Genomic DNA, 26960 nt, shown 5'->3' with positions numbered 1-26960 from the left:
TTCTTTCTTTCTTTCTTTTTTTTTTTTTTTACTATGCCTGCCTCAGAAATTGTACTCAAATTTTTTGCTCATGTGAAACTATCAAAACCACAATGCACAAATACACCATTGAGTAAAAGTCCTGCTTTAAAAAGTCACAAAAGTATTTGCATTAAAATATACTTACTGTTCCAAAAGGTATATTAATCATTTTGAAGAATTGCTCATTTCAGATCAATGCATATTACATTTGTTATTATTGGAAAAAAGTAGGAAGTGGAATAAAATGGAAACACTCATGTAAATTACATCAAAAGTAGTACTTGAGTAAATGTACTTCTTTATTTTCCACCACTGTACCATCCTCCAAAGGGGGAAACTTTATTTTAACACTAATTCCAGTTGATTATATGGGTCACTGATGCACACATACCCACATTATGCTACATGTCTTTGTTGAATCACTTTTTTTTTCCGCGGAGTTTCAGCTGGAATTTTGGGAGGGAGGGTGAGGAAGGGGAGGTGGGATTGAGGAGGAGGAGGAGGAGGAGGAGGGCTGTGGATGGAGGTCTGGCTCTGTCAAATCCACATAAACTGTCCAGGGAGTGTTTTTTTTTCTCTCCACTCTGCAGCAGCAAACAAAGAGCGACATGGAAAAGTCATTGTGCGTGTTGTTGGCTGCAGTGGTTTTACTGGGAGGATTTTCACACGCGGCGCTGATAGACGAAGATGCATCGACGGAGAGTTATTTAATATTTAATGACACGACTACAGCTGAGTCTGTGACTGTGGAGCCGCAGGATCACAGCAGCAGCACAGACCCACCGACTACAACCACTGCTCCTGAGACTACACCAAACCCCACCACTGTCCAACATCTGGACAACAAGAACATCAGTAAAGACACCAGCGAAGAGGAAAAGAACAGCAAAGAAGAGGAAAAGAACAGTAAAGAAGTGGAAAGCAACAATAAAGAAGAGAGCAACAATAAAAAAGATGACAGAAAGAAAGAAGATGAGAAACCAGGACTGGGTAAGACAAAAGAAATCCTCTGAACTTCAGCTAAGTGGAACAGTTTTACTTTTTAATTGACAGTGTGAGAATCCAGGGACACTTCAAGCACATTAAACCCAGCTATTAATGTTAATTAAGGAGGCAGTTAAGTGCAATTAAACAGTGATGCCTTCAGGGACCAACCGGGCTCCTCACCTCTGAAATGCTCAGAGTACTCAGAGAGTACCCGAGTGAAAGTCCTGTATTAAAAGCACTTTTAAAAGTACACAAAATTACGTGTTGATTATTCTGATGATTATTTTCCAGACTGGATGATTAATTGTTTGGTCTAAAATGAAAAAAAAAGAGAAAAATTAATTAAAAAATTAAAAATTCAGTCGAGAAAACAAAAATGTGCAGTTCAATATGATATAAAACAGAGAAAAGGCAGAAATCTCAATATCTGAGAGGCTAAAAACAATTTTCTGCCGTTTTTTGCATGAAAAGTTATTTTGTAGGGAAACTTCATAACTAAGTGTGTGACTGTCCAGTTGGTGTTGAAGGTAATGCAGTGATGCGGTTGATGCAATGAATTCAGTGTGTGCTATATCGACCAAAAATGCTCCTGCTCCTCCTCCCTGTGGAGCCATGCTGACATGTACCAGGATGCATTGCACTCCAGCTTCTGATGCCTACGCCCTTGTTGCTGTGTATCACCACCCTTGCCTATAGCTGTCACTTTGTTTGCTGAAACTTTGCATGAGGGAAAATGATACTAATCTAACGTGGCCTCCGGCTACCCAGAGGATGAGATGAGAAATCCAAGCTGAAATAGTCTGTAGTTCTTCCTCAACACCAGCGACATCGCTGGATGCAGGAAGGACAACAATTTTTTTTTTGCAGCAGAACTCAGCTTTCTAAATGAATATAGCAGCTTCAACTGACTAGATTTACCATCAACACTGACTGGACATACACACGAAAAGTGTCACATTTTTCCTTTAACAATTATCAAAGCAGTTGGCGATTAATTTTCTGTCCATCAGCTAATCGATGTAATGCAAATATAAAAGTGGAATATTTGCCTGTTGCTATGTAGTGGAGTAGAAGTATAAAGATGCAAAAAGCTGAAATACTCAAGTAAAGTACAAGCATCTCAAAATTTAGGCCTATGAGTACAGTATTTGAGTAAATATACTAAGTTACTTTCCTCCACTGCGTGATGACATCAGTTCATTTCAGTCTTTGTAAACCCGTAAAATGTGGACAGTTTGTTGTAGAGCTTTAGCAAAATATTCATCATCAGTTATTTTCTCGATTATTTGATTAATTGTTTGTTATAAAATGACAGAAAAGTCCAGAGCCAGCAGATATTAAATACCATCATCATTGACTTTAAAAAAAAAACAGCAAACATTCATATTTGAAAACATGGAACCTGTGAATGTTTTTCATTTTTGCTACAATTATTGTTAAAAATTATTGCAGATTAATTCTCTGTAAGTCAGTTTCAACTAATTGTTATTTGTTTCACCTGTAAAAAAAAAAAAAAAGAGTTTAAATGAGTGAAATCATATTTTACCTCACTTAGTTTACTCACTGTTTGCCACATTTGTTTGAGTTCTCTGTCTGAATTCCCAAAAATATGTGAGTTATGTTTGGTTGACAATGGAACAGGCCATACCTTGGATTCGTGTGGAGAACAAATTTATGGCTGCCACTGGAGATTATTTCTGAACAAAAGTGAAAAATGCCCCCGATAATTTCCTGTAGCGCAAGGGTACGTCTACAAATGGCTTGTTTTGTCTGGCTACAGGTCCAAAACCCTACAAGATATTCAATTTGACAAAAAAACCCAGCAAATATTCACGTTTGAAAAGCTGGATCTAATGATTATTTGACTTCAGATCTGAGCTCTAAATATATTTGAGAGATTCTTCCTCAATTTTATGTAAATGTCCTGAACACAGACACCTTTATTTTTCTTTCAGTTTGAAGATAATCAGTGAAAAACATCTCTTGACCTAAAGAGAACAAACAGCACTGTTTTGAGCTGTCAGTACTCGTAGTGTTTGTGATTAACGGGATTGTTATTCTCTGTTTCCAAAGCCATAAAATGCCCTGCAGCTGTAAGACTTGTCTCCATGCTCTGCTGGACGTTTGACTTCACTCTGTCTCTTGGCCCTCAACTTGGTCTCAGATTACATTTTAACCTTCACTGGATTCTGCAGTTTCCTTTGCAGAGGGGCCTCCAAACTTCCACCACACTGACTCAGGATGATTAGCGATATTCCACATAACTCCTGGGACCTCTTATTGCAGCGGAGCGTTTGCTTACTCAGAGAGTTTTTAACCCCTCAGTAGAAAGTCCTAACATCTCCAGACATGCGCTGACAAAAAGAAGATTTTTATCTCCCTTTTTCCTCGCAGACTGTCCTCCCCTCGGTCTGGAGTCCCTGCGGGTCGATGACAACCAGATGCAAGCGTCTTCCTACCAGCGGACGGGTCTTGGTCCTCACAGGGGGAGGCTGAATATCCAGGTTGGTCTAGATCTGGATCAAACGTCAAACAGAGTGAACTGCTTCTTACAGGAGATCAGAGAGATAAAGGAATATGTGAAAGCAGAATATTAGAAGTATTAATCTACTCGATTACACTGAAGCTGTAGAGTGTTTTGGAAAGTTTCTGCTGTCTAAATTGTTAAAGAATAAATATTTGTATCAGTGAATGCCATATAAAATCTGCTGCATATTTTTTAAACGAATGGACAATAAAATAAATCGCCCACACTCTCCATCTCTTTTTTCCCTCTGCTTTTACTGGCATGTAAAATTACCATAATACCAACCATAAACCATAAACCATAATAAACCCTGGTGACTGTATTTGCAGTGGAGAACCTCCTTGTTGAGTACTGTAAGATACAGAGCCAGCAGTGCTATTTGACATCCCAGCAGCCGCCCCCATCATGTTCTGCTGGCTAAAATCTGCAGTCTGAAAGCAATTATTTTACAATCAGGGTCAACGCCGAAATCTTATGCAATGATTCACATTGAGCCAGAGCCACAACTGTTTGGGATCTGCTTAATGGATTCTCCAGTTGACCCAAAAAACTTCTGTGCAACATGTGTTTTCAGTCTGGCATTGAAGACGGAGACCTGTACGACGGGGCCTGGTGCGCCGAGTACAAGGACCGGCACCAGTGGCTCGAGGTGGACGCCATCCACCTCACCCTGTTCACTGGAGTCATCCTGCAGGGCCGAAACTCCATCTGGAGGTCAGGTAGTATCAGTCATTCGTTGACAAGATGAAAGCATGTTTTCAGATTGGACCCATAGACTAGGTTTTCTTTTATTATACTGTAGGTTGTCAGTGTTTTATGCAACAGAGGCAGAACACAATGTTCTTTCACTGCATTTAAGTCCATTAAAATTTGATTTCTTGTCCTTCTTTGTCTTCATTATAGTTGGGACTGGGTCCAAACCTACAAGGTCCAGCTGAGCAATGACTCTGTGGACTGGAAAACCTGCATGAATGGGACAGAAGAGGCAGTAAGAACCACTTTTTGTATTTTCTGATATGAGGAATGTACCTACCGTGACCTCACACAGATGGAAAACAGATTTTTAAAAGTTTGTGCCAAAGTGAAATATGTACTGTGAACAAAAAAAGTTAACCGCTGTTACACAATGAGAGAGAGCTCAAAATCAAAACAAATAAAGTTCAGCAAGAAACTGGTATTTGTGGTTGGTGTAATAACACTTTAACTTTAATTTGAAATATCTTTCCCGTATGTCTTTTGCCTAATTGTGCCTCTAAATTGACCAAATCAAAATGTGCATTCAAATTAAAACATACCTTGATAAGGACTGCAACATTCAGAGGGAAATACAAAGAAATGTAAGGTCTGACATAAACTTGAACCTGAAACTGGCACCTTTTTCTATTCAACACCAAATATCAGTGAGTTGGACAGCCGTTTTAAAAGTCTGGTCTGTTTCCAAGAAGCTGGAGGCGGAACAAAAAATTCTTTGCATGGTTTAGGATCTGAAGGTTTTCAACTCTGCCAAGATTCAGTCCCGTTTGTTTCTTTGTTAACATCTCAAAGCCTTTTTTTCTTCATCAGATTTCAGTCAGACTTGGTTGATAGCTAGTCCAAAGGTCGAAGAACAAGCGATTAGTTTTTGGTGCAAATCCAGAGCAATTTTGACTCTTTTCATGCTTTTATTATGATGTACTGCACTTGAATGAAAAACATCTGGTAAATGTATCCCGATGCAGATTCTTCAACCACGCCAGCGACTTTATGAGGCTTTACTTAGACTCATTGTTGCTTTGTTCCCAGGGTCCTAAATTCCAAATGTCCTGTGCCCTCAGGGTCCTAGGTTCCCCAGCACTATATAGGACCATGGGTACTTAAGACCCTGGGAACTTATTACCCTTGGAAGATAGGACCCTGGGAACATAGGTCCCTTGGAACACAGGACCTTAAGTACTTAGGACTTTGGAAACAGGACTCTGGGCACATAGGGCCCTGTGAACATAGGACTATAGAACCTTTGACACTTAGGAGCCTTGGAACAAAGGACTCTGTGAACAATAAAAAACCTTGGAACACTGGACCTTGGAAACACAGAACCCTGAAACATAGAATTCTGGTAACAGAGATATTTTGGAACACAGGATTCTGGCAATATGGGGCTTTTGGAACATGGGGCTTTGGGTACATAGGACTCTGGGAACATAGGGCCCTTGGAATATGGGACACTGGGTAGTTAGGACCCTGGGAAGATAGGATCCTTGAAACAGAGGACTATGGGAATATGGAGCCCTGTGAACACCGGGCCATGGGAATATAGGACTTTGGGTAATTAGGACCCTTGCAACATAGGACGCTGTGAACAATAAGAAACCTTGGAATACTGGACCTTAAAACATAGGATTCTGGGAACATAGATTCTTTGGAACACAGGACTTTTGGAACATAGGACCTTGGGAACACAGGACCATGGGAATATAGGAAATCTAGAACATTGGACCCTGGGAACATAAGACCATTGGAACATGGAACCCTGGGAATGTAGAACCCTTAGAACACAGGAACCTATGAGCTGTTCCTGGGAATATAGGAACCTTAGAACATAGGACCCTGAAAATATAGATAACTTCTGGTACTTTGAGCTAAATGCAAACGTCAGCATGCTAGCATGGTTTCAGTGACAAAGCTAACCACGCTTTACCATGTTTACCGTTGTAGTTTAGCATGTTAGCGTGCTAACTTTTGCTTATTATTAGTAAACATAAAGCACAGCTTATGGTGGTATTCTCTCTCTAGGTGTTGTGTAGTTTTATGTGTAAATGTTTCAATTCAGTGCATGTGAAAATGTGATGTCACATTGAATTTACAGATCTTTGAGGGAAACCAGAATCCAGAGACTCCGGTGCTTGGACTCCTCCCCGTTCCCACCGTTGCCCGTTTCATCCGCATCAACCCTCAAACCTGGTACCCGAACGGCACCATCTGCCTCCGGGCTGAGATACTCGGCTGTCGGGTTTACGGTAAGCAAAAAATTCTAAAGTTCAGAGTTACAGTGATTAATTCGATCAGTCTACTTTTTACTTTTGCTCTTTACAAGTTTGGGCAATTTTAAAAGGTAAGCTCCCAGAGGAAAATTTTGTTTCTCTCGACTGTCTTTTCTTTGTCTTAAGAGACATAAATGAGATTCTTATTTTAAGCTCACTGAAGTCTCACCTGTTTTACCTCACACATGAGCAAAAGAAAAGAAAAGCAGGAGATCTTTTGCTGAGCTTTTAACTGTCTCAGAGGTTTCGCTTTGATGGCCATATGGAGCAACAAGACTTTAATTCGACCTTTAATTTGAGACAAATTTAAGATCTCCTATAAGACATTTTAGATCTTGTGTTATTTCAAGAGCTGATCGTGTAAGACAAATTAAAAATCAGTGCAGTGAGACAAAAAAAGAACAATTTAAGGTCTGCAGTTGGGCTCAAATTAGTTTCAGGCTGAGACGAGACAAAGGCTTTTTCTCAGGAACCGAATTTAAGAAGTATGAGGAAATGGTCAAAGTCTCATATTGGTCTCATTTATGTCAAGGAGACACAGGCTACACAAAGACAAAATCTTATTTTGAACTTTTCCTTTCCTCTGGGGTGGTCTTTCAGTCTGTCAGTCAATGAAAGGAAGTTAATGTGGTCTTTTCTCGTAGATCCATCTGACATCTACGCCTCCGAGCGAGAACCAGGATCAAGAGACGCCCTGGACTTCAGACACCACAACTACAAAGAGATGAGAAAGGTTAGAGTGTGGTGAATCATAAACGCAGTAACTTTTGTTCCCCTAAAGCCAGTGCCAGGGGTTTTTTACTCTGACTCCTAACAGTTTGCAGATTTCCTAAAAGCTCTGATTTAACCCTTTAAAGACTTTCAGTCCAACTCGTGTTCTTAACTCCCAAAGCTCATGAAGTCTGTGACCGAGGAGTGCCCGGACATCACCCACGTCTACACCATCGGGAAGAGCTATATGGGCCTCAAACTGTACGTCATGGTGATCTCAGATAACCCCAGCAAACATGAACTAGGTAAGAGCATTTTAAATGTTTCTCTGAGTTTAAATGAGCCTTAAAGGGATAGTTTGATTATTTAAAGTGGGGTTGTATGAGGTACTTATCCATGGCAAGTGTATGACCTGCTTACAGCCTTTTCCTACAGTAAACTGCCATTTCATAAACCAAATATCACTCTTTCCAAATAAACCAGAGTCCTTTGGCAAAAACAATAATTTTTCCTCACACAACACGTGAGTTGCTGGTCTACATCTGCGTCTGTTGTTTAGTTTGTGTTATTTTGTGATTTTGATAAATCTGATGTAATCCTTTAAACTGTAAAATCACACTGACACTGAGAAAAATACAGGAATTTAGTGCAATCAACTGATTTTTTCCCATTAAGTTAATGTAAATATACACATTCTATTTATTCAAGTTAATTAAACTTAAAATTTCTATTCATTTCAGAACACTTCAGGACTAAATATTATTTCTTCTAACTAGAAATATATTTATTTAAAATGAGTTGAATGAAAATATTGTATGTAGTACAATCAACTCATTAAATCAAGTTTCTAAAGAAACATGATCGGCATATTAACAGACTTCCCAGCATGCATTTTGGCAAGCGTGGTGGCTTGTTTTCACAATAATGAAAGCACTGCAAACCACGATGAACCCAAACCCCCTAAACAAATTAATAATTTATAATAAATGTTATAAATGTTCATCCGTGTCATCTTAAATTTATTGATCAAGTTTTCTCAAGTGCGACTGAAGTTTATAGCCTGGATACTAATTTTTTCAAGTTAAAACAAACAGTTTATTTTTTACAGTGTGTCCATAGCAGTACATTTCTTAGCTTCTTGCACTTATACTCCTGCATCTACTGTATCTAATACACTGACTATGAATAAATACCTCACACAACCCCATTTCAATTAATCCAAACTGTCCTTTTAAAGTCTGAAGTTTATGGACCAGCGTTCATCCTGTTTCTCGTATTTCCCTGAGTTTAGCTGCTCAGGGGGGCCCCAGGTCAACATCCTCCGGTGTTTATACAGACGTTTTCTCTGCAGCGGCACCACACAGGGCGGCTGGGGGCGTCTTGAAGAGGAGGCCTTTCTTGTGTAAACAAACTGATAAAGGGCTGAAATCAGAGACAGCACTCTCTCCACCAAACAAGACACATTTCTTCGTGATCTTGTTTTCAGATGTGGGGTTTTGCGGCTGCTCTATAACTGCCAACTTCTTCTTCTTCTCAGACAAATGGCATAAACACATTTTTATGTAACTTCGCTTCAAAGGGGGAATAATGTGAATTTAGCTGATTAACAGTGGCAACAGCTGATTTAAATTTCACTGGTTTCATGGTTAAGTGAACACTGGTGCCATTTCTAAGAAGAGGAAGAGGGGCAGGCAAGGCGTACTTTCTTAGTTTGGAGTTAGAAGAAGTGCTGATGAATCGAGAGCAGATTCTGGGTCTTTGGAGTTCTAGCTTTAGGAATGTCTGCCATCAAGTCTGGCCAATCCATGTATGATTCCTGGCAAGGTGCTGTGAGCCAGCGTCACACCGCTGCCCAACAGAACATGTTGAAAGTTTTATCGGAAAGATTGAATGCATCTCTGGGCTTTAACTTTGGCCCACTGAATAAAAACAATCAAACATTTCAAGTGCTTCATGTTTTGTGTGGCCTATTACTATAAGTTGATGTTAACCCAGAAAAAAATCCCTCCACATTGATTTCTTGGCAAGTAAAGTGTCTCTCTCTAAATGTTCCTCTTGGCAGGTGAGCCAGAGTTTCGCTATGTGGCGGGGATGCACGGGAATGAGGTTCTTGGCCGAGAGCTTGTCCTCAATCTCATGCAATACTTGTGTAAAGAATACAAGAGGGGAAACCAGCGCGTTGTTCGTCTGGTGACTGAGACGAGGATCCACCTCCTGCCCTCCATGAACCCTGATGGATATGAAGCAGCCTATGAGAAGGTGAAGTTCAAGTGACTCTGTATAGAATTAAAGCACCAGTATGAGAGATTTACTGCTAACCTATTAGCAGAATATGGCAGGAATGTAATAGAATATTCATAAGGATGTGTTCATTAGTGTGCAATCCCTTGGAAGGGGAGTGTGAGATGACACAATCTGCAAACTCACCACTAGATGTCACTAAATCCTACACACTGGTCCTTTAACGGGATAGTTCACCTAAAAATGAAAATTCAACCATCATCTACTCACCCTCATGCTGACTGAAGGTCAAGTTTAGTTTTTTAGTCTGCAAAACACTGCTGGAGTTTCACAGGACAACAGTGTTGCAGAATCTGACATAATCCAAGTTTCCTAAAGCCCTGACATGTGGCTCAGACACCGTCACACCACACACACCCAGTTCAGTTGGTGTGCACTCACACGTAAATGTGGCTCCAAGCGAAGGATCTACAGTGGAGATTTAGGCTAAAAACTTGGTGTAAATGATGTCTTTCAAGTCAACTTGGCATGTTGGGGCTTTTGGAGACTTGGATTACACCAGGCGAGCAGTATGGAGCCATTTTATGTTTTTATTCTGTTGTTTTTTTATGTTTGAAAACTGGTCACCATTCACTTCCATTGTTTGGGAGATTCTGTTTTCCTGTTAAACTCCAGCAGTGTTTTTTGGACTTAAAAACTAACCCAACCTTCAATCGGCATGAAGGTGAGTAGATAAAGACTGAATTATCATCTTTGGGTGAACTATCCCTTTTACTCTCTTTTTCTATTCATTTTATACCACTATTATAGTGTAAGTCTAGGACATTTCTGTTTGCCTTTTGACATAAATAAGAACTTAAATATACATTACATTTCAGCCTATTCCTGAAATGTACAAAGAAATTACTAACAGTGACAAAATAAACAATGTACAAAGGACAAAACAAGCTATATCCATATCCTGTAGTGTAAACAACTTTCAGAAAAGGGTCAAAAGAAAATGTGTTTTATCAGCTCCCCTTATGTGAATAATAGAAGTTAAGATAAACAAGATAAACAGTAGTTGGCGCTAATTCTCCACTCAGGTGCCATCAAACCACAGCAGGTGAAGGGCTGCAACAGGATGATTAAAAGATCATCAGTCAGATCTCAAATGGTGGAAAACATCATGGAAATTGACCTACCCAAATTCCTACTCCTCCCAGTGAGAGCAGGTATATTTAATGGTTAGAAACTTAAACTCACACCCACTATCTCAGGCATGACTGGTCTGATTTTGACAAAGTTGCTGGAGTTGTCAATTTCTGTACATTTTGTGCATGTCCTGCTGAAAAAGGAGGTACAGAATGGGTTCAGCGTAGTCCTTTAAACTAATAGATTATCAGTTAGAAGAGGAGAAAAGTTATATTGGAGAGGCTGAGAGAAGGAGTCTCTTTAGAACTGATGATGGCCATGAAAAGAACAGAAGGTCTGCTACAACGCTGGCCACATTTGGGCTAAATTTGGCGCCTGACTGTTAATTTAAATAATGATGCATGAGGGCTCCTGGCCTTCTTATACTTAGGGCTCATACCATATAGTGCGATTTCAGTTTCCTGCCAGTCTTTTTTGTCCTGTATAGCATGAATTTATATTAACATCCCTTGTTTGCACTCATTAATTCTGTCTCTTATTAATTAAATGTGCTGCAGGGCTCAGAACTGGCCGGCTGGGCTGACGGACGATACAGCTTTGAAGGAATCGACCTGAATCATAACTTTCCAGACCTGAACAACATCATGTGGGACGCTCAGGAGGTGGCGGCAGATAGATCTAAAGCATCCAACCACTACATCCCCATCCCAGAGTACTACACCAAAGAAGACGCCATGGTGAGGACGTGAGGATGTCCTGTAGGCGATATGACAATCAATATGGATTACTGAGCAAGTTCAGGATTTAGAGAGTGACTTTGGCGTCATCTGGTGGTTTGATGAAAAATGACACTGTGGTCAACAGCAAAGTAAAAAACACAAGAGTCATGTCTTTCCTGTGTAAAAAGTTCTTCACTGTCTGAGAAAACTGTAATACCCTGATGAAACAAATATTAGCAATTAATAAAAATACTCTGCACTTTTTGGAGGGAGATTTTAATGAAATGCAGATGCCCAAAAGACCTCGCTCTACTACTTACAAAGAGTGACATGTTGTAGTTCTCACAGTGCGTCTCCAGTGCATAAATGTAGGTCACACTGAAAAGTAGTTTTGCTTGGACGGTTTGAGAAAAGAGGAAAATAATGTTTCCACTGTAGCAGCATGCAAGCCGCTGATCAGGAAATCATTTCAGAGCCAACAGAGCTGTGGTTTTCCTGGAGGCCTGAACATTGTCACTGAATGTTTGGTAACAGATTCTTTGTTAAAGGTGAACACATGTTCAAACTTTGTAAAGTAAAGTTTGCTTCAAGTGCTTCAAGTCGCTGTTTGATTGACAAATGAAGATCTCACAACAAAGTCCAGAAAGCGCTGAAATTAGAGGTCAGCGCAGATGTTTTGGAATTATAACTTTAAAGAAATTTGAACTTTTAATCAGTTAAATTAAAATTTAGACTTATTTAGTTTTAGAATTGTTTTATTTATTTATTTATTGGTAAGATGTCTTTATAAGCCCAAGTTTTTGTTTTTCTTTATCTTATCAGCACAATCGTTTTTTTTTTAATCCTTAAATGTAGCTCTACGAAAAAATAAACTATTAAACTAAACTTAACTTAAATTTTTGTGTGAAGAATAAATATGGAGACATGGGAGTGCCATAAAAAAGAATAAATATGTGAAAGAATAAGAAAATAAATGTGTAAATATGTAGTGGAATAGATAAAAGAATAAATACGTCTATAACAAATGTGTAACTATAAAGAAAAGTCAATTAAAAAAAACAAATATATGTGGAAATATTAAATACCAAAATATAGAATAATAATTTTCATTGCATTCTCTTTTATTTTAATATTTAACTGTATTTATATATTTTTAAAAATATGTGTATTTCTTTGCATAGAATTTGTTTGTATATCTTTAAATATTTTAAATTATTTTTAAATATGTATTTTTTTTATTATCCCTTTATTTTTAATACTTTACTTTAATACTATATATAATACTATATATATATACACACACAAACAAATTAACAAATAACTATATATATAATTAGTCTTTCAATTTCTTTCCACATTTTTAAATTTACTTATTATTTTATTGATTCTTCATTATGTGCTCACTTGTAATGTCTGATTCTTTTATACATTTATGCATGTTTATGGCTCCTATTACTCCATGAATGAAGGTCATTGTATGTGTCTAATAATGAGAATTTTTCCCATAAATCAGTGTTCATAAAGTGACATAACAGATCCATCTAATCCAGTTTGTCTGTCCCCTGTCAGGTTGCACCAGAGACCCGTGCCGTCATCAGCTGGATGCAGGACATTCCCTTCGTGCTCAGCGCGAACCTTCACGGCGGAGAGCTGGTGGTCACGTATCCCTTCGACTGCACCCGTGACTGGGCCCCGCAGGAGGACACGCCCACGGCGGACAACGCCTTCTTCCGCTGGCTGGCCACCGTCTATGCCTCCACCAACCTGGCGATGGCCAATCCCGACCGCCGTATCTGCCACTACGAGGACTTCCAGTCGCACAACAACATCATCAACGGTGGCGCCTGGCACACCGTCCCCGGCAGTGAGTCGACGCAGACAGCTCTGTGAAAGATGAAAACCACCTGAGAATTCTGTGTTGATGTTTTCACAGATGAATAACTCTTGAAATATTTTACTACCACTGGACAAACATCCTTTCATAACGATCACCTCTTAATTTAAAGTGACAGTTCACCCCAAAAATTCAAAATACATATTTTTTCTGTTTATCCATCTAGATAGTTTTGGTGTGAGCTGCAGAGTTTTGAAGATATTGTCTGCCTACACTCTGTTTGTGGTACTCAAAACACCAAAAACCATCTGAAACTCAACTCAACAGCTGCTACTCATGGACGAGAGGTTACAGCTCATCTGCGGAGGACGAGATTAATGTTTACATTCTGCACTGTCATGAGCATGAGCCTCTCATCCATGAGTAGATGCACACTTCATTCTGCACCGTGATACAGTCGATGGGTGTAGTTTGGGAGAAAGAAAGTAGTTCGCTGCTCATAACAAGCTCTGTGAATTATGTGTTTTATCTTGCAAAGAGGCACTGGTGTTGAGCTTTTCAAATTTATTTTTTGGTGCTTTCAGCACCGCAAGCCAAGTGCCATCTAGTTCCATTATGAGATGAATAAATACATTACAGGTAAAAGGATCCTTTAAATCTTTTTTGTTTTAAATCTCTGAACACGTCAGTTTTTCTTTGTAAGCTTAGAAAAATGGCTCACAAATTAATTGGTTAAACCTGAGATTTAGAACCTTTTATAGGCATAAGCCAAACTGAATCGTTTAACCACTTAAACTTAATAGTAATATAAATGTTTCATCATAATTATAAATGCTGAAATACTGAGGGCCGTTATGAGATCTACATTTAGGGATTTCTTTTTCACACAAAAAGCTATTTTGTCTAACAAAAGTTCACAGCAATGGGATTCTGTCCAAACTATATATTTTATTTAAACATTTTCCCGTCCAACTGTATTTTTCCTTGTGTCAAAACTTGAAAAGGACGCCTTTCAATCGGTTTCTTTGCAGAATCAGAATCAGCTTCACTGGCCAAGTCTGCAGCCTGGCATCGTCAGACTGATTTGCAAATTACGCGATCAGATCTTTACAAATTTGAATTCTCTGCCAAAGCAAATGAAAACATGAGCTCGGCAGATACGTCTGGTCCCCAGGCTAACAGAAGTATGTGCACACAGACCAGGAATATGACTCGGGTTTTTCATTACTCTCAGTGCACTTACACAGTGAAGGACATACAAGAACAAGGACAGCAGAACTGAACAAATAAAAGTAAAGAAAGGTAAAGAATAAAGAAGAGTCATGCTTGTATTGTAAACAAGTATGTAAAAAAATAGTAGTGAAATAGTTTATATGAATATAAAAACTCACCAATGACCTGAATAAACAGAAATAAACAGTCAAGTCTTTCAGAAGTAAATTGTGAAAAAATTCCTGAAATAATTTCGTCTGCCTGGTTTTCTCATCCTCATTGTGTACTTGTGTGTGTTTCCTGCAGGTATGAATGACTTCAGTTACCTGCACACAAACTGTTTCGAGGTGACGGTGGAGTTGTCCTGCGATAAGTTCCCTCATGCCAGCGAGCTTCCCATCGAGTGGGAGAACAACAAGGAGTCTCTGCTGGTTTACATGGAGCAGGTCAGTCTGCAGCTACACCTCCTCAACCTCATCAGCCCAAAACGGATCATGTTGTTGTTTTGTTTTTTTATTTAATTTAGCCTCTCTGGGGTCTCACAGTGCAGCATCTTGTCTTCCTTCAGGTTCACAGAGGCATCAAAGGCGTCATCAGAGACAAGCTGACCAAGCAGGGAATAGCAGACGCTATAGTGAAGGTGGAGGACCACGACCACGACATCCGATCAGGTCAGGAGATATTTTAGCAATTTTGGCCTTACTTGGAAGATCAGAGTATGTAGATTTTCTGTGCAAACAGGTCGAATGGCTCAGTTTTTAAGCGTCTTTAGTATTTCTTCGCCCTCCTCAAAATGTCTTACGTTTCAATCGTTAAAAACACTGTGGCCAGGTGACGTCAATCAGTTCCACCTGCGTGTGTGTGGAGCTTCAATAAACAGCTGTTTTAGACATCTAATCAGTATATTTATTTATTTATTTATTATTATTTTGTCTACTTTTACCTCTTCTTACCTCTAAAAATCTTTGAAATTAAACAATCTGAGAGGGAAAAATAACTCTTTATTTAAATGACCACACTCAAAGTCATATTAAGATCATAGCCTGTAGTAATAACATGATTAATAATTTAAAAAAAAACTTAATTTATGTATCATACAATACAAAAATACAATGCATTGTGCTTCACAAAACATAAAAAATTAATGAATTTACTAGTAAATAAAATGACTGCATTTTTTTTGTTTTGAAAACATGAGTTTTAAGTGCAAGTTAAAGGGTAATATGGGGCTTACAGAAGAGGATTACAAGTGAAAATTTTATTTGAGTTCTGATTTTAAAGTCAGAACTCAAATGTTTTACTTGCAACTTAAAGACTAGTTTCCTTGCTGAATCCATCAGGCTTGTCTTGTTCTCTGGAGGCTTACTGGCAGGCGTATTAGGATTCTGACAGGACATTAATCAATCTTTGTTTTTGTCTCCACATCATTTTTGTTTCCTCAGCTGCTGACGGGGACTACTGGCGTCTGCTGAACCCGGGCGAGTATAAAGTGGTGGTCTGGGCCGAGGGTTACTTCCCGTCCATGCGTCGCTGCCATGTTGGAATGGAGCCACGTCCCACCATCTGCGACTTCACCCTCACCAAGACACCCATTCAGAGGCTCAAGGAGATCCGGGCCAAAGGGGGGAAGATCCCCCAGGACCTCCAGCTGCGTCTTCGAGCTCTGAGGCTCCGCATGCTCCGCGCGAGCACCAAGGCCATCAACCAGCGCCGGGAGAGTCAGCGGGGGCAGCAGGGCAGGAGAGCTCGGTCCTCCAGAGCCCGGAGAGCGTGAGACGATGAGGAAGACGCCTCAGAGATGAGAAGTTCAGTTCAAATGGACAAAAGTGACCTCTGGGAACAGAAGCACGTTCCTGCGAGAGAAGTCAGTTCGCCCGGTTTACAAAAATGTATTCGCCTAGATGCAGACAGGATGATGTGGTGAGGTCTGTCGATGAGATTTCTACTTCCATCAATGTGGCAATCACAAAAAAAAAAAAAAAAATCAGTGTATTTGGGTGTACTGACCCTTTAAGGCAGATTAAACCATGACAGTCACACAAACTACTTTTATACAAAAACAAGAACACAAACATGGAACTTTTTCAAGGATAGTGGACTTCTGAACATTCATGGACAGGCATTCACTTTATTTTTTTTATTTTTGTTTTATTCTACATTATAGCTGAGGATGCTGTAGTGTTTCTTGTTTATCTGTAAGACGACTGAGTTGAGAATTTATCCGTCAGCTGGTCTGATATGTGACATGTTTAATTTTCTAACAATGTGTCTGTTTTTTGTTTGACTGAAGTCCAACATGACCATAAAATCTCAAATAAATATTACTTATTTGTGTTATCTACATGTTAGTGTTTAAATTTGAGGCACGCTTGAAGAAAAGTGGAACAACTGACCATAACAGAAAGAAACAACTGCAGGTTCGAGGTTGACACGCCGCCTAAAGGGTCACAAAATAAGGATTCATGAGATGACTGACAAAATAGGAAAGAGGAGGAAAAGAGTGCGTTCCAAACCCATACAACCATACTATTTAGCATGCCAGAAAAAGATTTTGGATCCCAATAATATGTCAAATGCAATATGTCAAAAATACCAGAATGTCCAACAGCATCTAGTCACATTCTGCAGTATGCAAACCTGCATGCTTCATGAGAGCACAGACAGATTTCAAATGGCATACTTTTTCTTTTTGCTACATTTTTTTGGTTACACACTGCAAAGGATGTTTGTCTTAACTGTATGCATACTGCATGCAACAGTACATACTGAGCGTAAAAATAAAAATTATGCAATTTGGAACGAGTCTGCAGCCATTGTAGTGGCTCGGGGAGGCTGTACTTGTGCACATGCTAATATTAAGCGGGTATTATGTTTTTCGCTTTGAACATCCCAGTTTAGTGTGTTAGCATGCTAACATTTGCTAATTAGCACTAAACAGTAAAAGCGCAGCTGAGTCTGATAGGAATATAAATCCATTTTACAGGTGTTTGGTCCAAACCCAAAGTTTTAAGAATTTAAATTTTTTTAATAGATAATGGCATTAGATCAGGGCTGTCCAATGTGAGGTTCACGGGTCAAAGTTGGCCAAACACAGGGTTTGATTTGTCCCACTAGACGTAAAAATGCCCTTGAAGGGTGTCCTTGTACCTAACCTGGTTGAGCGTGTGAAAAAGTTCCTCCTGCAGCACTTTGCAGCATGTCACTCCTTCTCCCTACCTCTGTTTCTCTTTGGCTGCTACTATCATGTCAGGCAATAAATGCCCTCAAACAATATTGTTAAAAAATTATCTTCAAATACGTAGGATCCCTAATTATAAATTGTTTTTCATAGTCAGAGCATGGTGGGCAGAGTGACACTGCACAGGAAGTCAGTCAATATATTGTTTGCTTTTGGCCCATGGCCCACCATTCAGTTTCTGATTTGGCCTTCTGAGGGGAAAAAGTTTGGCCACCCCTGCACTAAATGAACAATCACATGAATGTCTGCACCAAAACAAAGTAAGCACAAAAGCCAAACTTGTGGTAGCACTAGAGGAAAGGTCAAGAAATCACCAAATTCCTTATTCCAGTGTGAAGTCTGGTAATTTTTTTTAGGTTTGGGGTTTTATAAGAAAGGTGAGAAACACTGCGGCAAATCATTTATGCGAAATGTGTCAGAAAGCAGAGTACAGAGCAACGATTCTGACCCACAGGGACGTCATGTCACTGTGAGAACAGGTAACATGGAGCATCACTGTTCTTCCAGACTAATCAAAACCACAGCACTCTTCATATGAAACAGAGCAGCAGATCAGCTTACTGCAGAAATACTGATATTTTGAACAGTTTTAAAGTTTGTTCACAGATTCTCTGTTAGGCTACAAGATCTCATTTACACATGAGACTCATAATGAGATATGAACATCACTGTAATGTCTCCTTCTCTCTGTCTCTACTGTTACTAGTAAAACTTTTAGGATGTTTTTGCAACTAACAGTACTCTTCAAATGTAGCATTGATTGAATCAAAATGAAAAGACAGACACATTGCATTGTCTTGTATTGTATCATATCATATCGTGGCAGCTGAATTGTATGGAATCGTTGGCCATTTAAAGATTTATAAGACATATCATATCATTGAACTTGTATCGAGATAAGTATCGAATCGGTCTCAGTCTGTGAGATACACACCTCTAGTAAATATGGATGGTAATAAGCTGCTTGCACAGACAATGTAGATGCGTGTTTTAATGGTGGGGACAGACTGTAAAACTACCAATGTTGCTCTGTATATGAAAGTGTAGATAGGGAACTGTTTGCTAACAGTGGCCCAAAAAATCAATTAATGCAGCTTAAGTGTCTGGAAACAAAAAATAAATTACCTACCTGAATAGAACACATGAAAAGTATACAGTACAACAAAAGCATATGTACTGCAAGCCAAGAAAGTAAGGAAGACCTAGCAACACTGCAAAAAATACGTGAAACTGGTAAATAATTATACTATGTTGGCAAATGTCATCTGCCAAGGCTGCCAGTGTGGCTGTGAAACTGACATTAGATTTTAAAAATGATATTTGACCTGAAGGTACCTGTATACATATATGTATGTTTATATATATATGTATATACATATAATTTACACTCCCTATTATAAAATGCAAATGTTACCATGCATAGTTAACCAGCTTACAAACCACATCAGTAACCCAGCGTTCAGGGTCAGAGGAGTTTCATAATTTTTGGTCCTGCTGCACAGAATGTAACTTTCCTATCTTAAACCAAAAATTGTTGATGATTTTCCCAATTAATCTGGTATTACAGAAGCAAGGAATCCTTTCTTATCTTACTTCATCCCTTCATCCACACTACTTTTCTCATCTCACCAAGCTCAGCAACTTTGGTTATTTTTTTTTTTTTAAAACATAGCCTACTGAAACATACAAAAATATAGGAAAACAAGACAAGTCAGAGGTGCTGGTAATGTCCCTGTCCTACAAGTCGCTACAAGTAATAATAATAATGTTGTGGGAGAGACAAAAAGTGAGTAAAAAACACCCTAAGTGTGTTTAGAACAACAAATGAAGTTTCCTCTGTTGATTCTTGTTTTGTTTTTGTTTTTTTTATTTTGCCATTGAAATAGGCCTCCACTTCTCAAAATAACTTCATGACTTAAATGCTTTGTCTAGACCCACATTACATAAATCAATTTTGTCCTGTATTGTTAAATGTTAGAGAATCAATTTAATAAAAAAGACTGTTATGTGGGGTGGAATTGTTAGCTCTAACCAGCCCTCCTCCTTTATCCGGGCTTGGGACTGGCAAAGTGACCCAAAAGAGACACTTTGGCAGAGTTACTGGGTTATTTATTTATTTATTTTTAACATTTTAAACAATTTTTTACACTGGACAATGTCTCTGCTGTTTCAGGTATCCATTGTGTAAAAGCAATAGAGTGCTTAAGAGAGAGAGAGAGAGATTTTTCTTTGTTCTATTTGAACTGTGCCACAGATCACACATAGATTTTTTTATCCATTTTAATATAATTTTACAAGTTTTTACAAATGAGGATCTTTGTGTTTTCAATACATCACAATGAGCCGTACATATATCTACAGATGGTGTGGGTCCTCTTCCATCAAGGCTGCCAAGCTGCATCGTCATGTTTCTGTTGTAGCCCAGAACAGTGGCTCTAGAAAGGACTGCTCACGTGTTGCATGAGTTTCACAGCTATCTTAGCTTCTCCTAGAGGAGAGTGAGACAAGGTGTTTGCAATCTGTAAGCTCACCATAAGATGGCACTAAATCCTACACAACAGACATTTATAAAGCAGCCCTGGAATATCCTGTCTCTGAGATTGAATCTATGTTTAAAGACCGAAGAAAATTCATTTTTAAATAATTCAAACACTGATATGTCAGTGTTTTGGGTCAAAAATATTCCATATTATGTACAACATGAGTATGTTAGGGTCAGCATTTTGTCCTTATTTTTGACACAATTTTATCCATCATATATGTCCACATATCATAGATGTGAAGTGGGGAGTGGCTTGCCCATCTTTCATTTTTTCGCCCGACAAAATTCTCTTTGCAGACTTTGCTGTACACACTCTACACTGATGGAGGCTGTCCAGACGTAGAGGTCATTATGTAATAATCCTCTTCTTTCTGCTCCTGTGCACAATGTCTCTATATTTGGCAGCAAGGCATCTAAAAGGTAACTGCTCTGGGTCTCCAGCTGGAGCCATTACTTATTCACAATGGCTTTGTGAACAGTAGAAGGGCTGGGTGTGTGTGCTGTCACAAATCTCCCTCCTCTACCACATTCTCTGTCTTTCTCTGTGCTTCTGAACTCCCCTTCAGTTTTCTCTAAAGCTCTATTTTAGTGTCTAAGCAGAGTGAAGAGGAGGGCTTACTATCATAAAATACATGCAGTTCAGTCTTTTAGCCAGCAGAGGGTGAAGTAAGAAAGACCACCACTGATTCCTGCAGGAGGTAAAGCGTGTGGGAAAGTTTTCCTTTCTTGATGGATGTGGGCTAACACTATCCAGAAAAAACAGTATATTTTGTTGAAATGTTCCATAATGACACTTCTAACTTATATTTATTACCTTTATCTACCATGGGCAAAGAAAACTGACATGTATAGTTTGTTTATTGATATTATATATTCTGACTCCAGTGGCGAAAAAAGCTGTCAGATCTTAGTAAAAGTACCAATACACCAATCTAAAAAACTCAATTAAGTCTATTAATTAAGGGGGCCGGAGCCTATTCAGCTGACATTGGGCGAGAGGCGGGGCACAGCCTGGACAAGTCGCCAGTTCATCGCAGGGCTGACACATACTATCTCTCATTCACACCTATGGACAATTTTAGAGTCAGCAATTAACCCATTATGCTGCATGTCTTTGGACTGTGGGAGGAAGCCTGCTAACTGTGCTACCTGGTGCCCCATACTTTTCTATTTGAATGTGTTGTTGGGGGGTTGGATCATATTATGGTGATGTTTATTTGGGACATTAGGTGAGTCAGTAGGATGTGGACTCATTGTCCCTATCCCTTTTTCTCTTTGTTAATCTGAAGAAGTGGCGAGTTCTTTCCCAGAGAGACAGATTTTTCTTCCTCTCTGCAGCCTGCTTCTGACTGACTGGCTAAAGAACTGACTGGTTCTTGTGAAATTGAATTTTCTGGGTCCTTGCATGTCTTTGGACTGTGGGAGGTGGTGCAGGATGACAAGTCAGGCAAGTCAGGCAATTTTCTGACAATCCATCCAACAGCTGTTGAGATATTTTGATCTGGAGCAAAATAGTGTACTGCTGTCCTTAGCGTCACTGCTAGCATGTCTTAAAACATTACTGAAAACTTTATTTTATTTTCTGATTTTTCAATCTCAAGCGTTTTACCTTCATGGCTCTAAATGCATTCAGATTTAACAATGAAAACAGGGACTATCACTGGTTGGTTCTGTAAACCAGTGTGATTGGACAAAGGTTCCCAGCCTGTATTGGCTTTTGACCCCTACAAAACAGCTAAGTCTATGTAAAAATCCTTGTTACTGGTACTGGTAAGTTTGACTGGTTCAACCAGTTTGTAATTCTTCCATCTCATGTTGTTTCATTTTCAGAGCAGTGTTTCCTAACCCACATCCTGTTTCTCTCCTCAAACACACCTGATTCAAATGAGCAGCTCATCGTGAACCACCTGATCATTTAAATTGCGTGTGTTGAAGCAGGGACACATCTAAAACACACAGGGCAGTGTGTCCCTGAGGAAACTGAAGACATCGTTCTGCAGTAATTCATAAATAAAAAAGCAAAGATTAGAAGAAAGTCTGAAGAAGCAGCATATTTCTTCCCTTTGAACGTTCAGGTTCACAACTTTACAGGCTTTGAAGGCAGTGAGTTTGACTGCCATCTAGTGGTTGATTCTCACTCATGTATGGAGTTTAAATCCTGAAATAAAACCAAAATACCGAAGAACAGAAATACTGGACTCAAACAGTCAGCAGTGCAAAAGAAGCTAACCTTTTTATTTCAGTGATAATAAGTACCATTTTAGTATCATTGTTGGGATTCCTTGCTGTTTTCAGCCATTTTAGGAAACAACAGTACGAGTGTTTCAACACGTTTTCCGTCTCGTGTCCGCGCCTCCCCTCCAGCTGTGATCAGTTGAGGTGATGGTGCACAGGTGACACCAGAACTTCTGAGAACATTCAGTCCATCAATCAATCAATCAATCAATCAATCCACAACGGAATACAGGTTAAAACCCAGAACAGGAACTGACAAAAAAAAAGAAAAGAAAAAAAAAGACAACAAACGGAACAAATTCATAAAAAACATGAACCCGGTTTTTTAGTTGCTATACCTGAAGTGAAAATGGCAGATAAGACACTTCTCTCCGAAGAGCTTGTGAATATAAGTGAAATAAAAGCAGCATTCAATATACAGCACGGCTGGTCCTTTCACCTTCAGATCAGTCAATTAAAAATAAATTCAACGATTTAACTGGTGAATTCACTCTGGAGTATTTTTAAAACGTCTGTAACGAGTGATTCCAGAGGGGGAAAAGTCCCTGAATTTATTGAACTGAAGGTGAAACGGACCCCATTTGTGAAATATGCACATTTTGAGCAGTTAACTGAGGTACAATGTGTTAAAAGCATCCTTCCTCAGTACAAACAGGACCATACTGTGAGCTGAGAATTAATGAAATTACATCTGCGTTTAGGCTTTAGTTAATTTTTTCACCTTAATTTCTCAAACAGGTAAATTTTTGTTTTTAAATATTTTAGGAAATCAGCTTGTTACACTCTCTGGCGGTGGGTTAGGTGAGAAGATTGACGCCAACCTCGTGTATAAACAGTTCGGTTATCTTAGCATAAAGTGGAAACGGCGGTAAAACAGCTAGCTTGGCTTAATCTTACAGTAACAAATCTATCTACCAGCACTCATAAAGCTCGCTAATTAACACATTATATCACACTGATTTAATCTGTATAAAAGTGCAGAAAGTTACTGGTCAAGAAACTGATATGAATGAAGGAGTATCAGGACCAGTGTTTTGTTATAGCAAGATAAATAATATATTGTTACAGCAAGAAAAGTTTCTTGTTGTGACAATATGTTATTATAACATAACCCATTCATTATAATTCAAATATTTTGTTATATATCTTATGATGATAAGCGGTATAAACTTAGAATTGGATTCTGGTCTGTTTTTCTTTTCTCGTGTGGCAGAAATATCCTTCTGCAAAAGTTGAAATGTTGAAAAACAAACGCTGAACTTCCAGTAATAGTGCCAGGTGTACGAAAAAATAAATCAGAGGAGAAAGTTTTTATATATCTATATGTTTGATAATGACAATAAGAAGTGCTGCTAGGTGAATTTTGTGACCGCTGGCCTGAGCCAGAACAGCTGTTTCCAGTGTTTGTATTAAACTAAGCTAACTGGCTGCTAGCTGTAACTCTATATTCAACAGACATTTATGAGACAAATATCAATCTGCTCATCTAACCTTTGGAAAGAAAGTGAATTTGTCAATCAATTCTTTAAAAATCAGAACTTTTTTTAAGGGAAAAGTCACCACTTTCATGTGAATGCCCACTCAGTGTTGATGGCAAATGCCCACATCCATGTTGCTGTGTATCACCACCGTAGACTGTAGCTATTATTTTATTGTTTAAAACATAGCATAAGTTGACAGAAATACTCATCTAGCGCGCCCCGTGGTGACCCAGAGGTGGAGATCCAACCTGAAACAGCCGGTAGTTCTTCTTTAACACCAATTACATCACTGTTACATCACTGGAGACACAACAGCAGATGTTCATCTTTAGCTCTCAGCTCACACTTCACAACAGAAGGAGAAGCACTGCCTTGTCCGAGCAAAAACACATTTTGGCATCTGACAGCTCCACACAGAGCATCACCGTCATATAAATAAGAAACGGAGAATCTTCATAAAGGCTGGTATGCATAGTAGGATACGCTAATGTCTATGTTTCGTCTATGTAATATCTATTCTGCAGTCAGTCAGTATCTACTGGAACCAGTTTACATTGAAGTATAACATCCACACGTGTGCTTGGCTCTTACAGCAGCTATACTACAGTGGTTTGAAAACACAAAAGCATTGCAGGTACTAGAACAGTCGAAGCAATCCATTCACTCTTAGAGAGGGAAAAAACCTGAACCTGAAACACTGTATATAGGAGAAACTGGGAAAATGCAGAGGGAAAAGATTCAACACTGATGTGGATCAACACTCTGACAAAAACCCAACAAAATGATGAGGTACAGCATCGAAAAACAAACAAGTTTCTTGGCAACAATTTCATCTTTGATGCTGAGGCATCTTATTCTGCCAAAAAAATTTACCTAAAAAGTCACCAAGCTGATTAAAGGATGAGGCTGACAATATTCTATATTTATAATAAGTTGCATGAAAGAAAAACAAATAAAACTCTTATTATTGATCTGAAAAAATGACTAAAAACACGTCAGTGAGCAGCTGGCAACACGTTCCTTCATTCAAATGAACATGGCTACTGAAGTTCATTTACATCACTGCCATGTAAACTGTCCTGCTTAAATACTCAACAAAACACTAATCGTGTATTAATCCATGACTGAAAGTAGTCCCCCAACAACTTCACTGCTTATTCCAGTTTCAAGAACTTTTGCTACAAACTACAGTGGCCAGTTTTTTTTTTTAAGTTTACTGAGTTTTTAAATAAAAAGAAACTGCATTTCTGAGCTGTTATTAAAGGGACAGTTCGGATTATTTGAAGTAGGGTTGTATAAGGTACTTATCGATAATGAGTGTATTACATACAGTAGATGTTGGTCAACACGTCCCCAGTTTAGGGAACCAGAAAAATGTGTTTTAGCCACCTAAAAAGGTCCACTTAAAAAAAAAATCATTATTAGTTCCAGTGTACGCAAAATTTAGAAGGTTTTCACCATCTTGACGTCAGGCAGGCTTTTCGGCTTGGAAACTGCGTTATATAAGATAAACATCGCTTCCTCCAAACCAACCAGACTTCATTCACAAAATCAATAATTTTGTCTTGCAGAACAGGTGAGCTGCCTGTCTACCTCTGCTTCGATCAGTTAGTTTGTTTGTGTTATTGTGTGACTTCAGTGTTTTAAAATGTCAGTTTGGATTCACCAGAGTCACACAATAACACAAACGATCTAACAGATCGAGGGAGCGGTGGACCGGCAGCTCCCACTTTCTGAACCTGTCCATAGCAGTTCATTGTTTATCTTCCTATGAGGGCTCTAAGGCTGGTTCTCCAAACTGGGGGCATGCAGACCTCAATCTACTGTAAATAATACACTGATAAGGACGTCGTACAACCCCCACTTTAAAAAATCCAAACCATTCCCTTAAAGATTTACATCTTCAGAAGGAACCGATGTGCCTGGGCGCCACAGACAAAGCAAGGAAGTGAGAACAGTTCTCTTTTTAAAAAATACAGAATAGTGCCAGCCTGATCGTTCAGGGAAGAAATTGTATTGAATTCTATGAAAATCTTGCAACAGTGGTTTGTAGAGAAAGTGGGTCTGGAAAATGACAGGATAACTGAGATACTGGCAGCAGCTGGACTTTTCTTCTGTCCAGACTGCATTAAGTTTCCATTTATAGACTTCAGATAAAAACACACAAACTGTGAAGGGAAATGAGAAGTGAATCCAACAGAACTACTCCTAAAGCCGCCTCAACGATAGCAAACAGTGACCATAGTCGATCAAATGAATTAAACACCGTGAACAAGTAGTGCCGACATTAATACACCAATAAAACCACTAAAAACCTCAGCCACTGAAGACCATGGAAACAAGGTGGAGCTGGAAAACAAAAAGTTAACGGGAAAGGCGTTGATGAAGAGGAGGTCCTTGAATTCGGGGGTCAAAGTTCAGATTGTATGAGCAGAGAAGAAGCAGCACCTGTGGAAAAAAGGCATGAGCAGAGCGGAGCAGCTGAGAGCGACACGATCCGCAGCGGAGGACGCCGTGTCAGGACGATTGACGTCAGCGCAGACGACAGACACAAAGCGCCTGTTTCTAAGTTTGTCTCGTTAGAAGTAATGGTTTAATGTTTGTTTGTTTGCATCCTTAGTGTTTTAGTCCCGAGACGGCAACATCTGGATGTGCTGAGTCTCAAAATACTACTGCTATAGAGACCAAAATTAATCTTTAGTATGAAAAAGAGCCACAGATGAACTGCAGAACTTTGTTTTTGACTTCCAGCCCTCTCCTCAGTCTGGATGGGAGTGTAGTTTGAAAAGCACAAAGCGCTTTTTTGTTTTGTCGCCTCTTTTTTTGTTGTTTTTTTTTTCTCGTTTTTTCCCCCTTGAAGTTCAGAAGCAGAGAGGCTGAAAGTTTTCATCCCCTGCTGCAGCCCAGTCAAAGGGCCACAGCTGAAGTCTCCTTTTTTTTTCCATTTTTTTCCAGGTCAGTGGACGTCAGCTGACGGTTCCCACCCAAACAAACTCAGTCTGCTTCACAGCTGCAGACCCGGGTTTAGAAGTACTTTAAAAAATATTTTTTAAGGTTT

General features: G+C 39.1%; 1 protein-coding gene across 1 annotated transcript; it reads left to right on the top strand.

Annotated features, from left to right (window-relative positions):
• Nucleotides 1-554: 554 nt before the first annotated feature.
• cpxm1a (carboxypeptidase X (M14 family), member 1a) lies at nt 555-16403 on the top strand. The gene is made up of 13 exons (XM_084742099.1): nt 555-1011; nt 3403-3512; nt 4110-4249; nt 4439-4523; nt 6381-6531; nt 7200-7288; nt 7448-7571; nt 9329-9525; nt 11199-11378; nt 12930-13224; nt 14713-14852; nt 14975-15077; nt 15849-16403. The coding sequence occupies exons 1-13, from the start codon at nt 630-632 to the stop codon at nt 16178-16180; spliced, it is 2328 nt and encodes a 775-aa protein (XP_084598225.1). The 5' UTR covers nt 555-629; the 3' UTR covers nt 16181-16403.
• Nucleotides 16404-26960: the final 10557 nt, after the last annotated feature.

Source organism: Lutjanus erythropterus, chromosome 18 (genome assembly GCF_056507025.1).
Source record: "Lutjanus erythropterus isolate fLutEry1 chromosome 18, fLutEry1.hap2, whole genome shotgun sequence".
NCBI classification, from domain to species: Eukaryota; Metazoa; Chordata; class Actinopteri; order Lutjaniformes; family Lutjanidae; genus Lutjanus; species Lutjanus erythropterus.
The sequence above is the reverse complement of the archived record's forward strand: the minus strand, read 5'-3'. Positions and strand labels throughout refer to the sequence as shown.

Excerpts from the sequence above, each read along its gene's own strand:
- cpxm1a (XM_084742099.1), top strand. The coding sequence starts at position 630 with ATGGAAAAGTCATTGTGCGTGTTGTTGGCTGCAGTGGTTTTACTGGGA. Across the intron at positions 7,289-7,447 it reads ACTACAAAGAGATGAGAAAG|CTCATGAAGTCTGTGACCGA; the intron begins GTTAGAGTGTGG and ends TAACTCCCAAAG. Across the intron at positions 9,526-11,198 it reads ATGAAGCAGCCTATGAGAAG|GGCTCAGAACTGGCCGGCTG; the intron begins GTGAAGTTCAAG and ends AATGTGCTGCAG.